At 44.3% G+C, this 17438-nt stretch overlaps 1 protein-coding gene across 4 annotated transcripts in view; it reads right to left on the bottom strand.

Annotated features, from left to right (window-relative positions):
- The window catches only part of TRAPPC10 (trafficking protein particle complex subunit 10), a 98459-nt gene extending 82085 nt beyond the window's left edge, over nucleotides 1-16374 (bottom strand). The window contains exon 1 of one of the 4 annotated variants that reach the window (XR_010321077.1): nucleotides 16221-16373. Coding sequence is in view for 2 of the 4 variants with exons in the window: in XM_064279526.1 (XP_064135596.1) it covers nucleotides 16221-16293 (73 nt within the window). In the remaining 2 variants the exon portion in view is untranslated. Of the gene's footprint in view, nucleotides 1-16220 lie in introns of all 4 variants that reach the window. The other 3 variants (XM_064279526.1, XM_064279527.1, XM_064279528.1) reach the window with 3 other exon arrangements.
- Nucleotides 16375-17438: the final 1064 nt, after the last annotated feature.

Genomic DNA, 17438 nt, shown 5'->3' with positions numbered 1-17438 from the left:
TGGGTGGGCACTGTCCCTAAGCATAAGAATGCACATGCTTGCCTAAGACTACAGATTCATTTTTCCTCAATGGCTGTTGGTGAAACAAATGTTCGAATGGATGATAAAAATGTCCAAGGCCACGAACTGGGAAGTCATCTCAGCCTGTTCAATAATGTGTAAAGCATATTTGCTATAATTTATGTATAATGCCAATGAGGTAATGAAAACTAATCAATGCTTCTAACTGGTAGCTAAGGAGTCCTGGTGGTACAGTGGTTAATCACTCGGCTGCTAACAGAAAGGTCGGCGGGTCAAGCGGGAAAAAGATGTGAGTCTGCTTCTGTGAAGATCTAAAAAGCCCACTGCAGTCAAGTCAATTTCGACTCACAGAGACTCTATAGCCTTGGAAACCCTATGGGGCAGTTCCGCTCTGTCCTAAAGGGTCACTATGAGTCGGAATTCAAAGCCACAGGAATGGGGTTTAATTGGTAGCTCTTTCATGGGGAAAACTAAGATCAAACGCATAATCACGGAAAATGAAATTTCCCCAGTGGTCCGTCCCAGAGCCTCTGTGTATGAAAGGCTTTCATATGTGAGGGATACAGGGCAGGAGGTGACAGTTAATGAGAAAGGAACAAAAAAAAAAAGGATCCAGATGTCATCCAGATTCCATAGGTAGAGAACCAGGTTCGCTTACCCCTAAAATGGGTAGGCTACTGGGTTTCATTCCTGTGCATAAACACTGCCCTCCCTTAAATGGAAGGCATGTTATTTGAGAAGTAAAGAAAGTGAGCACTCCTATAGCTTTCACCTCAAAAGCCAAGTTTAAAGGAAAATAATTCTTGACAGAGACAGGATGGGAATTACGCCCATCATCTGTCCACTGTCAGGATCCTTCTGTGCCAAAATGACGGGACTTGAAATCACAACTCCATGTATCTTGTCATTTCCTTGCTGGCTTTAATTTTAAGCCCAATCACCTGGTATTCTTTCTGATGCTTACTGTGGCCCCGACCTTTCCTCCTCCAAATCCTCCTCTGTAAATACACACACAGACACCCTCTCTCACTCTGTTTTTCTCACTGTCTCAGGACCCAATGTCTACACAACAATTACTACCATCAGCACGTGTCATCAAAGGGAAAAGAGTACAATATGCCAGTGCTGATCAAGTTCTATACTATGGAATCTTGCAGAAAAGAAACTACAACCAATGCAATAAAGACTAGTCATAAGATATAAAGGAGCTGAAAAGCCATCTTTGCTGAAATCTGATTTTTCCAAAGTCCCAAAGCCTTCTAATTTTATTTTTTACTTATTTAACTTAAAAGACAATACACATGCCAATACTGTTAAGACGCTGAAGCAAAGACTTATAAACAGGGATACCACAGTCACCCACTCTAGTACTCAGAGACCAGGGCGGACTTAAAACTGAGGGGTTAAAAAAAAAAATAATAAGAATTGGATCAGTGCATCTAAACATAAGAATACTGAAGAATCAGCCTAAACAGTTCATATATTTTTTAAATAAAGAAAATACAGGAATATGAAATTACCCCAAACACTAAAACACCACCGAATTATAACAACTGTAAGTTTAAGAAAAAAAACAAGAGCTTTGGGGTGCCCATATACCCCAGGCACGCCCTGCCTCAGGGCTTTGAATGAGAAGGGGTCCCCTCCCATCTACAAGATTTCCAGTATGGCCAAGGCCCTCCTTAGAGTCGTTGTTCAAAGATAACCTTCTCACGAGATCTAACTGCAGATTCCAAATGGTACAAGCCTTATGGTTCTCAAAGTGGGTCCCCAGGCCAGCAGCAGCATCACCTGGAAACCTGTGAAATGCTAATTCTCGGGCCCCACCCCAGACCTAGTGAATCAGAAACTCTAGGAGTGGGGCTAGCGATCTGCAGTTTTACAAGCCCTCTAGGTGACTCCGATACACACTCAAATAGAGAACCACTGCTCTAATTCTATCAGCCCCAAGTAACCATGAGAATTAGGATTTTCAGTATGGAAGAAAGATGACAGAGCAGTTAATTAAAACACTGTAGTCCTGAACTTCAATTAAAAATACCAGTATGAGCTTATGATATATTTTATCTTTAAAATACACAAAATATCCAATTCCTTTTTCTGCCCACTGAAGAGATCTTGCAGCAACCAGACACTCTAGAGCACGCAGACTGTGCTTTTGAAATACCACTCACCACCCAAAGGAACCAGGGCTCCTCGGAGAAATGGCTGCCTCCAGGACTGGGGCAGGAAATATACAAAATGAGCCTGGAACACCTTGTCATGTCAGAGAGTAAAGAAACTAATAGATTCCTACAACTCAGGGGCCACCTTGAAAGAGCCTCTCCCTGGCCAAAGATGGAGTAATCTACCCATCAATAAGGATCATACCTGCAATGGACTGAAACATAGTAAGTATATTTAAAACTTTATGTTCATACTGGATACTTTAAAAAAACAAAAAAAAAGCTAATTGATCACCACTGAAGGATGCTAATGAACCAACTCATTTTGAAAACAGATAAGGAAAATTACCAAGCATTTAGCCTGCCCTTCCTATCCAAACTATGCCACTGAGTAGCTAAATAACATAAACATTGCATATGTATGTATATATATGTATGTATGTTCATATACAGACACACTCCTTACAGAAATATTTCAGCTAATACATGAAGATGAAATGGTAAAATCAAAATATCACCATTTTGCAACCCTTACTGAATTAAAGGACGTGAAAATAACCAAAACCAAACCAAACCCGTTGCCGTCGAGTCAATTCCAACTCATAGCAACCCTATAGGACAGAGTAGAACTGCCCCCACAGGGTTTCCAAGGAGCAGCTGGTGGATTGGAACTGCTGACCTTTTAGTTAGTAGCTAAGCTCTTAACCACTGCGCCGCCGGGGCTCGGCTGCTAATGTCACTATAAATCAGAATCAACTCAAAGGCAACGCATTTGTTTTTTTTTTTTTTGGCTTAACGTCACAAAAAAGAGGGACAGCCAGATCATGTGCCTCCTGATAGAAAATCACACCACAACCTATGAAGCAGTCTTGCCAAAAAAGTCCACCCTGAATCTGATCAAGCCTCTAGCACCAACTACCACTTCACAGGAAATACAGAGGGCACAGGACAGTGTGCTGACACAAAGGAGCCACCCAGGAGATACACGCTTATGGATAAATGCTATGCTGTCTGGGATTTGTTCAAAATAATAGAGGATTGGGCAACAAGATCGGACAATTCACCCAACTACTGAAGTTGGGTGACAGGCTCATAGGGTCTCTATACCATTCTAATGTTGTACATATTTGCAATTTTCTGTTACAATTCTCCTGCTCCCTTATCCTTTCTCTCTCCTCTCTCCTCCATTAACACTTATCACCTAACACACTACACTGTCTACTACACGCGCGGTATCCATCTCCTCCTCCACGGCACTTATCACCTAACACACTACACAGTCTACTACACGCACGGTATCCATCTCCTCCTCCACGGCACTTATCGCCTAACACACTACACTGTCTACTACACGCGCGCTATCCATCTCCTCCTCCACGGCACTTATCACCTAACACACTACACAGTCTACTACACGCGCGGTACCTATCTCCTCCTCCACGGCACTTATCGCCTAACACACTACACAGTCTACTACACGCGCGCTATCCATCTCCTCCTCCACGGCACTTATCGCCTAACACACTACACAGTCTACTACACGCGCGGTATTCATCTCCTCCTCCACGGCACTTATCGCCTAACACACTACACAGTCTACTACACGCGCGGTATCCATCTCCTCCTCCACGGCACTTATCGCCTAACACACTACACTGTCTACTACACGCGCGCTATCCATCTCCTCCTCCACGGCACTTATCACCTAACACACTACACAGTCTACTACACGCGCGGTACCTATCTCCTCCTCCACGGCACTTATCGCCTAACACACTACACAGTCTACTACACGTGCGGTATCCATCTCCTCCTCCATGGCACTTATCGCCTAACACACTACACTGTCTACTACACGCGCGGTATCCATCTCCTCCTCCATGGCACTTATCGCCTAACACACTACGCAGTCTACTACATGCGCGGTATCTATCTCCTCCTCCATGGCACTTATCGCCTAACACACTACACAGTCTACTACATGTGCAGTAGCTACCTCCTCCTCCACGGCACTTATCACCTAACATACTACACAGTTCACTATACGCGCGTTATCTATCTCCTCCTCCACGACACTTATCTCCTAACATACTGCACACGCAGCATCTATCTCCTCTTGCTGGAAAAGCTCTAGGAGGGCTGTGATCTTTGCTCACTGTGTCATTCAAACACCTACAACAGTGCCTGGCATGTGACAGGAGTAAGTCACTATTTGCTGAATGGAGACTGTGGCCCAACTCCTTCACATTCTACATTAGAAAACCCAGGACCCCCAAAGGACAGGGCACCCTACAGTAGAAGTAATGTGCAGCAAACACTGCCCAGTCCTCAGAATCTGATTTTTAGAATAAGTAAGAGTACATTAAAAAAATTCTAGAGTGGCTGGCTTGCTCAGTTCTTGGAATGCTAGGCTAAAAGAAACTGACATTTTTGTTTCATTTAACTCTACAACAAAAGCTTCCTGTGAGGGATAATTTTAGGGTCAAACCTCCCCTTATATTTGGGCATCCGGTGTCTGACTTACCTAATCACTTGGTAAAGCCACTGTGGTATATTTGCTGTGTTTTGTGCTGTCAAGTTGATTCAAACTCATAGCGACCCCGTGTGACAGAGTAGAACTGCCCGATAGGGTTTCCTAGGCCATAATCTTTATGGAAGCAGATCGTCAGGTCTTTTCTCCCACAGAGCCACTGGCAGATTCAAACCGCCAACCTTTTAGGTAGCAGCCGCGTGTTCAAACAATGCACCACCCAGGCTCCTTCCACTTGGTACAGGAAGAGTCAAACAACTTGATTCTGGTCCTAGTTGTGTTACTGAGTGATTGTGGTCAAGGTACAGCAAAACTGGCCCTCAGTTCTTAAACTACAAAGTGACCTCTGATAGTCCTTCCTGTTGTTAACCTTGACATTTAGAAGCTTACTAACTGGTCCAGGTGAACTATACCAAAAAAACCTAACCCACTGCCGTCAAGTTGATTTTGACTCATAGCAACTCCAAATGGCATACTCTGGATTTAGTAAAAGTTACTACCCAAATGAGTTGTTAGTTCAAGCCTCCACCTAAAATTTCAACCCTGAAATTTACTCAATGACTTCTAGATGCTAAACAGATCTGTTAGAAATAAGAAAAAGTCCTAAACATCGCCTGTCTCTGTGAAACTAAGGTCTAAACCTGTTGTCGGTTTCTTAATAATTTCTCTACTCACTTTTTTAATTTTGAAAACAGGGGCCTTAAATAGTACTGAAGAATGAGAAATCATGTAACACATGTCCAAGAAGCTGAAGAAAGGTGCTTAGTTTCCCAGGGGAAAAAATAAGGTAAAACAGACTGCGGAGGAGGTCTGGCACTTTCTAAGAGATGGTCCCACCTTGCATTCAACATCTAGACTCCAAAAGCCCAGATGCCAACAAAATGTTCCCTTGGTCAGGAGTACCAGGAGGGCAGTCTCACTACCCTTTACAGGCAATTATTGAAGCTATTTCTATTTTTCAACACTTGTTTTACAAATCTCCAAAGACATAGAAACTATATAATAAAACCACAGACACACGCTGAATGCTGGCCAGTATGCACGAGGGGGATAAAGGCAGACACTGTGGTGTACTGGGCTAAATAGCAGTCCACAAAAAGATACACGATCATCCTGACCATCAAAATCTATGACTGACCTTATTTGTAAAAGGGCCTGTACAGATGTATTTATGTGAAGGATCTCGAGATGCGATCATCCTGGATTATCCAAGTAGGCCCTAAAGCCAATAACAAACGTCCTTATACGAGACAGAAGAGAAAAACACACAGACCCAGAAGGAAAAGCCATAGGAAGACTGAGGCAAAAACTGGAGCCATGGGGCCACAAGCCAAGAAATACCTGTTACCACCAGAAGCTGGAAGTGGCGACAAATGATGCTCCCCTAGAGCACTGGTTTCCAACTTCTGGACTCCAGAACTGTGACAGAATACATTTCTGTTGTCTTAAGCCACCTAGTTTGTGGCAATTTGTCATAGCAGCCCTACGAAACTCATACACGTGGTATAAAATATAAAAAAAGAATGTGCATTTTTTTTTTCCCTAGTACTATTCCAATTCATCTTTTAGATGTGTCTTGGCTATCCCTCTTAAAGGTCAAAAGAAACACAGATGGGGAGATAATTCAGAAGAGGTTAGTTTACCAATAAACACATATAAAAAGAAGCTCACTAATAATCAAGTGGAGCCCCTGGATGGTGCAAATGGTTAAGTGCTCAGCTACTAACCAAAAGGTTGGTGGTTCAAATCCACCCCAAGGCGGCTCAGAAAACAGACCTGGAGATCTACTTCCAAAAGGTCACAAACACTGAAAACTCTAGGGAGCACAGATCTACTCTGAAACACGTGGGACGTCATAAGTCAGAATCAACTTGACAGCAACTGGTTTTAACAATCAAGTACGCTAAAACAACGATGATAATACTGGGTTGGACAAAGAGTTCTTAGATATATCACCAAAAGCACAATCCATAAAAGAAAAAACTAATCATTGGATTTCATCAAAATCAAAAATTTTTGCACTTCAAAAGATATCATTCTTGCTGTTGTTGTTAGGTGCCATTGAGTCAGTTCTAATGAAAGATATGAAAAAACAAGCCACAGATTGGGAGAAAATATTTGCAAATCATACATCTGCTAAAGGACATGAATCCAGAATATATACGGAACTCTTACAACTCAGTAATACAAAAGACAACCGATTAAACAGTGGGTGGAATATCTGAATAAAAATTTCACTGAAGAAAGTATACAAATGGCTAATAAGGGCACAAAAAGATGTTCAACATCATTCACCCTTAAGAAAATCAAATTAAAACTACAATAAGACACTACTTCACATCCACTAGAATGGCTATAACAAAAAAAGAGACACTAGCAAGTGTTGACAAGAACGTGGAGAAACCGGAACCTTCATACACTGCTGATGGGAATGTAAAACCGAGCCTCCACTCTGGAAAACAACTTGACAGTTTCTTAAAAAGTTAAACATACCATTAAGTTTCCTATCCAAAAAAAACCAAACCCAGTGCCATCGAGTCGATGCCGACCCATAGCGACCCTATAGGACAGAGTAGAACTGCCCCACAGAGTTTCCAAGGAGCACCTGGAGGATTCGAACTGCTGACCCTTTGGTTAGCGGCCGCAGCACTTAACCACTACGCCACCAGGGTTTCCTAAGCTTCCCAAATGACACAGCAATTCTACTTACTCCTAAGATTCCCCACGGGAAATGAAAATGTATGTCCACAAAGATATGCACCTAAGTGTGTGCAGCAGCATTATATTTACAGCCAAAAGTAGACACAACCCAATGTTTATCAACTGGTGATAGGTAAACACGATGTGGTATAGCCATTCCATGAAACAGTGTTCAGTAATAAAGAGGAAGGAACTGCTGATAGATGGTGTAACATGGATGAGCTGTGAAGACAATGTGCAGGGTGAAAAGGAGCCAGATACAAAAGACCACTCACTGCATGATTTCATCACAGAAACAGAAAGCAGATCACGGTAGCCTATGGCTGGGAGAGGGAGCGGGGTTAACTGCCAACAAGTACGAGGGAATTTTCTGGAGTGATGATGGTTGCACAATACAAAAAATTTACAATCAGTCACAGAACTGTACATTCACAATAAATGAATTTTATAGTACATAGACTATAGCTATTTTTTCTATCTGGTGTAGTGGAGTATAACTCGCTGCAGCTTTCCACAGGGCAATTTGGAAGTGGCTTTCCAGATTTAAAGTGCTCCCCACCTTTTGACCCAGCAATTCCACTTCTAGATTCTATTCTTTATGATAAAAATGCATTCATGTTTTATTCATGGATTTTAAAGTTTAGTTTTGAAAAGTTAAAAGCGTATCTGCTTTCAAGACTTCATCCAAATGCCAGGTTGATTTCCTCCTCAATCCTAAATGTGCCTTTTTAGAAGCCAAATCAGGCACTCAAGAATGGCTTTGTTCGATCATAGTTAAACTTCTATCAACTAGTGATAAAGATATCCTAGCCGAACACAACTCAGAATCATCTTAAACAATACGGGCCCTAGCATACCAAAGCCAAACCCGCTGCAATAGAGTCGATTCCCACTCACGACGACCCTGTAGAGCAGAACTGTCCCATAGGGTCTCCGAGGCTGTAATCTTTACGGAAGCAGACCATCTATCACGTCTTTGTCCCGCGGAGCAGCTGGTGGGTTTAAACCGCCGACCTTTTGGTTGGAAGCCAAGCGCTTAACCACTGAACCCCCAGGGCCCCCAGCATCCCAGTTAGCTTAGTATCTTTTGTGGATTAGCATGTATTTTCTCAATTCAGAAAGTCCAAAGAATAGTATCAAAAACTAAATGTGTATCAGTTTACCTGAAAACAAGTCTGATGGATCAGGATTCAAACTTGTCAAGCATTTTCCACAAAGCTGTCTTATTTTGATGAAAACATGTATTTAAAGAGGAGGGTTTTGGGCATTAAAAGTTTCTCATGGTACGGAAGCACTAAATGACATATAACCCAAACCAAAAACCAAACCCACTGCCGTCGAGTCAATTCCGACTCATAGCGACCCTATAGGACAGAGTAGAACTGCCCCACAGAGTTTCCAAGGAGAGCCTGGCGGATTCAAACTGCTGACCTCTTGGTTAGCAGCCATAGTGCTTAACCACTACGCCACCAGGGTTACCTGAATGACATATACCACAGCTTTTCCCTCAGAGCAATACTTAGTCATTTATTTAATTCAATCAACAAATATTTACTAAGCATATACCACGCACCGAGCACCATTCTAAACGCCAGGAGCATAGCAGTGAACAACACATAAAAGTTCCTGCCACTCTAAATCTTACATTTTAGTTTGTGGGTAGCACGGGTTGGAGTGGAGACAATAAACAAAGAAAATACAAGTATTTATGGCAGTGGGTGCTAAACCAAGAAGAATAGAGTCAATGGGATCCCAAACAATGAGCTGGGGTGTGGGAGGTAGCCAGGGAAGGCCTTGAGATAAGGTGGTATTTGAAGAGACTGAAAAGAAAGGAGGGAGCCCACCATGGGGAAATGAGGAGGAGGGCAACAAAGATAAAGAGAACAGCACAAAAGCCAGGCTTCAAGAGTTCAAGGCAACCAGTGCTGCGAGACAGGGGTAGGGTCTACCATAGAGGGTCTTGTGGCCCATTACAGACCCTATGAATATTATTCTGAGAGGGGGTTAGCCAGTGGAGAGGTCTGAGCAGAGGAATGACCTGCTGAGACTTCTGTTTTAAGAGGACCACGCCCACCTCCACAGAGAACAGGCTTCAGAGACAGCGGGGGAAGCAGGGAGCTCTGCAGTGGTCCCGGGGAGGTGGTGATGGTGGCTAGGATTTGGCGGAGTGGCAGTAAAGGTGGAGTGAAGCTGCTGTTTCTAGATATATTTCAAAGGTAAATAAAACAGTATTTGCTGATGAACTGAACGTCAAACGTGAGAAAAAAGAAGAGTCAAGAACAGCTCCAAGGCTATGGATTTTTAAGGTAGAAACCCATTATTCTCAAATACCAAAATACTGTATACATTTATATTTAAATTTCAGGCTAAGAGCAGTTACAGAGCAAAGATTTGGTCAGGCTAGAAGGCAGAAAAGACAGAAGGAAAAGTAAGATGTAAGGAGAGAAAGCTAAAGAGGCCTCTGAGGTAAATAAAAACAAAATCAGGGGCTAATACAGAAATTGATGCATGTCGGGCTATACGAAGGTCGTGCTGTCTCTCCACCCCTGCTGGTGGGTGAATCTTTGGGTCTGAAGCCCCTGGGCAGTAGTAGATCAAGACAGACAGCACTCTGGAGGCCAACATGCTTAACACGTAATTCATGTGAAGGGACTCTGTTAGCTGGCAAAAAAAGAAGAAAAGCGTTTTTAGTGCAAAAAATCCTTAAGTCAGCCACTTGCACATCCACTAAAAGATGACCAACTTCAGCCTTGCCCACGTGTGGGCCATGCCTGTCAACGTGCAGGTCTCTGGAAGAAACACATTTGACTGGCTTATATGTTGTGATGTCTTCCAGATTTGATTACTTTAGCAATTCATCAGAGCTTAAAAAAAAAAAAAAGATCCGTAATTGAGTTTCATTTGCATAACCAAAATTGACTTTCCCAGAAACTCTTCAGAAACACATCTTGTAAGACAGACATCTAAGCCGAAGTTCAAATAGAAAAAGAAGCTTTTCACTTCTAAATTATCTGGTCAAACCCACCCCAGAGTTGGGCCAATACACTGAGAACACCGGTTCCCAGACGGTGCACCTACGCGCCCCAGGGTATTACAGCAGACTCACAGAGGCACTACGGGGTATTTTACATTTTTGAGGGAAACAGCAATGCTCAACATGTGCCGGACACTGCTTGAGGTCCTCACGTTTTCAATGTCAGATCACTCTACACTCCTTTTGATGAGGTCATTATCATCCCAAAACAGCGTTTTCCATGGTCACTGTGATAAAGACACGAGTACCACACACACGAAAAAATCAGTGTCCAACCTGATTCTGAGGTGTGAGGAGCTGCACAGGACCCAACATGTGCACACATCCCATTAGTAGGTACTTGTGGTTGCTTAAGAGTAAAATGAAGGTATATTTTTCTTTCAGTTTATGTGTATTAGTCTTTTTCACACACGTACTCTGCTGAAGGACATAAATACTTAATTACATAGACCTAACCATTCAGTATCCACCAGCTGCTCCACAGGAGAAAGATGTGGCAGTCTGCTTCCATAAGATATAGCCTTGGAAAGCCTATGGGGCAGGTCTACTCTGTCCTACAGGGTCAATTTGAGTCAGAATTGACTCAACAGCAATGTTGTTGTTGTTGTTGTCAGGTGCCGTCGAGTCGGTTCCAACTCATGGCGACTCCATGCACAACAGAACGAAACCCTGCCCGGTCCTGAGCCACCCTTATAATCGTTGTTATGCTTGAGCTCATTCTTGCAGCCACTGTGTCAATCCCCCTGGTTGAGGGTCTTCCTCCCTTCTGCTGACCCTGTACTCTGCCAAGCATGATGTCCTTCTCCAGGGGCAATCCCTCCTGGCAACATGTCCAAACTATGTAGACGCAGTCTCGTCATCCTTGCCTCTAAGAAGCATTCTGGCTGTACTTCCTCCAAGACAGATTTGTTCGTTCTTTTGGCAGTCCATGGTATATTCAATATTCTTTGCCAACACCACAATTCAAAGGCATCAATTCTTCTTCAGTCTTCCTTATTCACTGTCCAGCTTTCACATGCAGACAGCAATGGGTAACCACTTAATAAATGGAATTACAGGTAGTCACTGACTTACTATGGGGTTCTGTTCCAATGACTCCGTCATAAGTCAGTCCTGATGTAAGCCAAATATCTCATTTTTTGCTTATAGTTTTCATTATTATTGCCTTTTATTATCGGTATCTTCATAAATCTGAACTTTATTTGTCTTTGGGGGTTGGGAACATTACATATAACTTACAGATATACTTTAACATCGTATGTAGTACATATTACCAACAGTAAGATGTACCCCCCAAAAAAAGTCTTAAACACAGTTTATCGAAACTCCAACATGTGGTTAAGTCAGGGACTACCTGTATTAGATATTCTTTTTGGCTTGAAGTCACCATGAAAAGATTACTGAGATAATAGAGGCACAGTGAACAGAGAAAGTTTGGGGATTTTTATTAGTAGCTACCATTTTTTTTGAGCATGGAATAGTCAATAGTTTCCACAGTTCCAGGCACTACTCTGAGTGCTTTACACATGTTCATTCTTTTAGCCCCATATCAACGCTATATGATTAGTACGACTATCTCTTTTTCACAATGGAGGAAACTGAGATGCAGAAAGATTATGGGATGCCATGATCACATAGAGAAGACATAACAGTTTTTAAACACACACATGTAAAAATGACATATGAAACAAATTACGAACAGTTGGTGATGCCTTTACTCTTTGCCCTCCAAATACAGTATAAAACAACTTCTATTGTGGGCATGATGCCGAATGGTCAGCAAAGAAAAGACACAAATAAACGAAATGGTATTGTGTCCACTGAAGAGAATAGCTGAAAGAGGAATGCTTCTCTCCTAATGCATCCTGGGATCAGATACCCAAAGCTTTGTTCTAAAGCAGAGAACTCACCCCGTGGTCAGCTCTAAGCTAAAACTTAAATTTAGACCAAATGGATCTGCTGGATTTGTTTCCGTTTCATTGGGCATTTTTCATGATTAATAAATTACACTGTTGGTATTCAAACTGCTATGTAGAGGTACTTCAACACCCGACCTCACAGCAGGAGAATCACTAGCTGTTTGGCTGAAGTCTCTCTGCATTTCAGATACAGTCTTCGGTATTTACAAGCTTGAAACTGTCTGAGGTTTAACTAGATCCCTATTGAGGTAACAAGCCCAATGTCCCTGGAGACATCTGGGCAGGAGGTTAGGAAACTTTTGACCATGGACGAAAGCCCATTAAAACTGCTAAGTAGCTCCAGAATATTGTTAAAATAATTCAGCAAGGTTTTCAAGTAGTGATCCACTACACTGACTCCGGGGATTTTTCAATCCTCTCATGTCCATACATAAACAGTTCCTAGATTTACCTAGACTACTGATGCCAGCTGCCATCGAGTCAACTCTGACTCGTGGTGACCCCATGTGTGTCAGAGTAGACTTGTGGTCCACAGGATTTTCAGTGGCTGATTTTTTGGAAGTAGATGGTCAGGCCCATCTTCCAAAGCACCTACGGACGGACTCGAACTTTCAACATTTCTGTTAGCAGTCGAACATACATTAACTGTTTGCACCATCCCAGGACTCCTTTGCCTAAACTAGTTACACTCTATATACACGCAGTCCCCAGCTTACGACTTACTCAACTTACAACGAACCACCCTTACGACCGTCTGGCTTTTTCTGTACATCTTATCATTGGTAATATGCACTACATACAACACTGCAGCATGTCATTTGCTGATCTTAGCAATCTCAGATTTCACACACAGATGTTCAATGTTATGATTTATAAAGATACCGATAGTAAAGAAAAATAACGTATCCAACCTACAGCAGAACCAACTTATGACGAAGTCATTAGAACAATCCTGACATAAGTCTGGGGACTACTTGTACTTCTCAAAAAGATCTAAGCAAGCTTCCTTTTCACTAAAGCAAAATGTTCTAAGTTCTGTGAAAGAAATTTGAAAACAAGTATAAAGTCTACATTCATTCTAAAAGACCCACATCATAAGAGTAACCTACCCACTGCCATCGAGTCAGTTTCTTCCCAACTCATAGCGACCCTGCAGGGCAGAGCAGAACTTCCCCCGTAGGGTTTCCAAGGCCACAAATCTTTACACAAGCAGACTGCCACATCTTTCTCCCGTGGAGCACTTTACCACTGTGCCACCAGGGCTCCTTCTAAGAGTACAGCGGTGAGATAAGTATTCAAGAAGATCTGAAGCAACAATGTTTCAAAGGTGGTTTAAAAAAGACTTTTGAAAACAAAAATGTTACATACTAAGGTGAAAACTATGTACCTACGCGCTAGTCTCTGGGTGGATTTTTTTAAGCAATCTTCCTATTGTCTTTGTCTAGATGGGTTACACTAGCTTCTCCCTTCAAAACATGTCCACTGAAAGAGGGGAACAAGGTAAAGAAGGTTTGAAGTGAAACCAGGACAACAGCACCTACCAAAGCTTCAGCTCCAGATAAACCGAAATATAATTTCAAGTGTGAACTAGTAAGTCAGCCTTTCCTAGAGATCAAAAAGACCTTTACTTGTAAACAGACCTTATATTTCAAGTGAACTTTCTCTGAACGTTTACCTAAACCCCTTTCTTTTCTGAGGCTCCAGAGAAGGAAAGGCTGTACCTTCTGAGACTACGATGGCATCACTACAGACAACATTTGCTCATTATGCTTGAAAACTATCACCATTATCCGGTATTCTAATGAAATCTGTTGGGAGAGGTAACTGCGCCCTTAGTTGTCTGCCATGTATGTGCGTGTGTATGTTCGAGCGAGAGAGAACGTCACGTGAAACACGTATCACAACATTTACCAGCAGGATAACAAATTCTATCTATTAGTCATGACTGAATCCAACACAGCTATGGGAACTTTGGCTTCAGAGATGCATTTACACAACCCCTACCAAAATATATTGCTCTCAAGATGTAAGCTAAGGGGACTGAGATATATTAGACACGTGGGTGCCTGATAAGCAATAAATATACCCAACATCAAATGTACTCAGCAATTTGGGGGATGTTTTCACAACCTGGAAGGCACTGGGACTCTTACGAGAGAACCACACTGAGCAGGGCTTCATCTTCCCTGGGGGTCCAGAACGCACTTTGAAATCACGGCGCCTCCAACCACCTCTACACACACCTGTCCTCTCAGACTGACGGGCAGTCTTGGAGAAGACTTGCAGGTGTCCAGTATCCTGAGGAAAAATACCCAGCTACTGCTTAACTAATCCAGTTTCCCAGATCTCAAGGAGACACAGTCCATTTCCCTAAGAACATTTCTCATCTAATGATGAAGCAACAAACTTACAACTTTAAATACACAGCTTCTCAGGGATCTGACAAGAGGAAGCAGAAAGGAGCATGGCCATTAACCAGACAAAACAAGGAAGAAATGGCAGGAATATGCTCCCACAGCCTTAGGACCCAGGCTCTGCTAGAGAAAGAGGGCTTCCTCTCCGAGCACAGATCATCTGAAAAAAATAACCTTCATAAATTTATAAAGTTACAGAGCAGTGTCAAAAGTCAAAAATCCTTACCTTGAAATACCTCTGTGCAAGTCATCAAAATGTCAGCCAACATTTCAACATTCCCATAAGCTCAGTGTCTCAAAAAGTATTTAATTCTAAAGTCACGCTTGTAAAACTTAAGAAGAAAAAGTCCCCTTGAGCATACATTACATGTGATCAAAAAAGAAAAACTCGACACCCAAAACAAAGAGGCAGCTATCTAGTGGCCAAGAATGTGGATTTGCAAGTCAGACTGTTTACACTGGAGCAGCTCGCCTGACCTCCCCGAGCCTCGGTTTTCTCACCTGTAAAATGGGCTGTTCTCAGGCGTAAATGGGTCTCAGTCTGGCTGAAAGGACTGCCGTGAAGATTAAGGAGATAATGTGTCCTGGCTCACAGTCAGCGCTCAATCAGTAAGCGCTGTCATTCTCACCAAAGTACAGTTTACTAAACGGATCGTATTTGCACGGCTCTATTTAACACTTTTTGGAAACCTTGGTGGGTAGTGGTTAAGCGCTACGGCTGCTAACCAAAAGGTCAGCAGTTCGAATCTGCCAGGCGCTCCTTGGAAACTCAATGGGGCAGTTCTACTCTGTCCCATAGGGTCGCTATGAGTCGGAATCGACTCGACGGCAGCGGATTTTGGTTTTCTGTTTTTTGGTATTTTACACTTCACTGAAGTACAAGCCTACGACTTCCAGTATAATAAATGCATGCCAAATTCGTCAACGCTTGCAATTCTGAAGGCCATTAGGACCTTCCCAGAGAGAACCGAGTGCCTGGAAGGAAAGGGCCGGCCCTACTGAACAGAACGGCCCCTTCGTGGCCCGGAGCGCGGCGGGGCCCCCACTGCTTGCCCGGTGCCGGGCGTGCACCCGCGTCCCCAGCGGACTCAGAGCGGGTTCCACCCGCCCGATGACAAACTGCACCCGCATTGCCCGCGGGCCCTGCCGGAGGGTCGGAGGGAGCGGCGCCAGGGAGGACGGCGCCCCGGCGGGGTCGGAGGTCGCCCCGGCGGGGTCGGAGGTCGCCCCGGCGGGGTCGGACGTCGCCCCGGCGGGGTCGGACGTCGCCCCGGCGGGGTCGGACGTCGCCACCACAGCCGCTGCCCCGGCCACACCTCCAGGAAGCGCCACGGCCGGAGCGTGCGCGCCCGGCTGCTGGGGACCGAGGGCACCGGGCGAGGGGCCCGGGTTCCCGGCGACGGCCGCCGCCCGCTCCCGCGCCGCACGGGCACTCACAGGTGACGATAGGTTTGTTCTCCATGGTGTAGATCACCGGCGGCAGCGGCTCCTCAGGGGCGTCCATGGGCATCCGGCGTCACCTGCCCGGCTCCCCGCGCCCCATGGGTAGCCCCGAGGCCGCGCCGGGCCCAGCCCGAGCGTGAGCAGCTCTGCCGGCCGCGACAGCGACGCCCGCCGGGCCCGCGAGGCAGCTCCCTGCCCGTCGCGCTGCCGCTTCTGCCCCGCCGCCGGCCGTGTCCACTTCCGGTTCGGCGCTGGGGCATTACCACTTCCGGGGAGCGCGAGGCTTAAAGGGGAGGGCTCTCCCCCCGCGCTGTCCTCCGACCGAAAGGAGGCTGGCGGGCTGTCACCGCAGAGGGACAGAAAGGAAGCCTGGAGGAGACGGAAGCGGCAGGGGAAGGCGGCCAGGGTTCCAGAGGGCAGTGGTGCCGGGGTTAAAGGAGTTTGTTTTTTTAATTGTTGTAAAAATATGTATAATACAACATTTTCCAATTCAACATTTTTCAGGTGTACAATTTAGTGATATCTATTATTGTGTTGTGGACCAATAAGCAACATCACGATAAATGGAAAAAAAATTGAAGTTGTCAAGGATTTCATCTTACTTGGATCCACCATCAACACCCATGGAAGCAGCAGTCAAGAAATCAAAAGACGCATCGCATTGGGCAAAGCTGCTGCAAAGGACCTCTTCAAGGTGCGCCTGACCCAAGCCATGCTATTTTCAATCGCCTCATATGCATGGGAAAGCTGAACAATGAATAAGGAAGACAGAAGAACTGATGCCTTCGAATTGTGGTGTTGGCAAAGAATGTTGAATATACCATGGACTGCCAAAAGAACGAACAAATCTGTCTTGGAAGAAGTACAACCAGAATGCTCCTAAGAAGCAAGGATGTGTTTTCAGGAGCGATTAGTCCCTGGAAAAAGAACTCATGCTTGGTAAAGTAGAGGGTCAGTGAAAAAGAGAAAGACCCTCAATGCTGCAACAGTGGGCTCAAGCATAACACCGATTGTGGGCAGGGCGCAGCACCGGGCAGTGTCTCCTTCTGCTGTACGTAGATAGGGTCGCAATGAGTTGGAACTGGTTTGATGGCACCTAACAACAACAACATTATGTTGTGCAGAGACCCTGGTGGCATGGTGGTTAAGAGCTAAGGCTGCTTACCAAAGGTCAGCAGCTCAAATCTGCCAGGCACTCCTTGGAAGCCCTAT

Source organism: Loxodonta africana, chromosome 2 (genome assembly GCF_030014295.1).
Source record: "Loxodonta africana isolate mLoxAfr1 chromosome 2, mLoxAfr1.hap2, whole genome shotgun sequence".
NCBI classification, from domain to species: Eukaryota; Metazoa; Chordata; class Mammalia; order Proboscidea; family Elephantidae; genus Loxodonta; species Loxodonta africana.
Note: the sequence above shows the minus strand (reverse complement) of the source record. Positions and strands in the feature narration are given on the sequence as shown.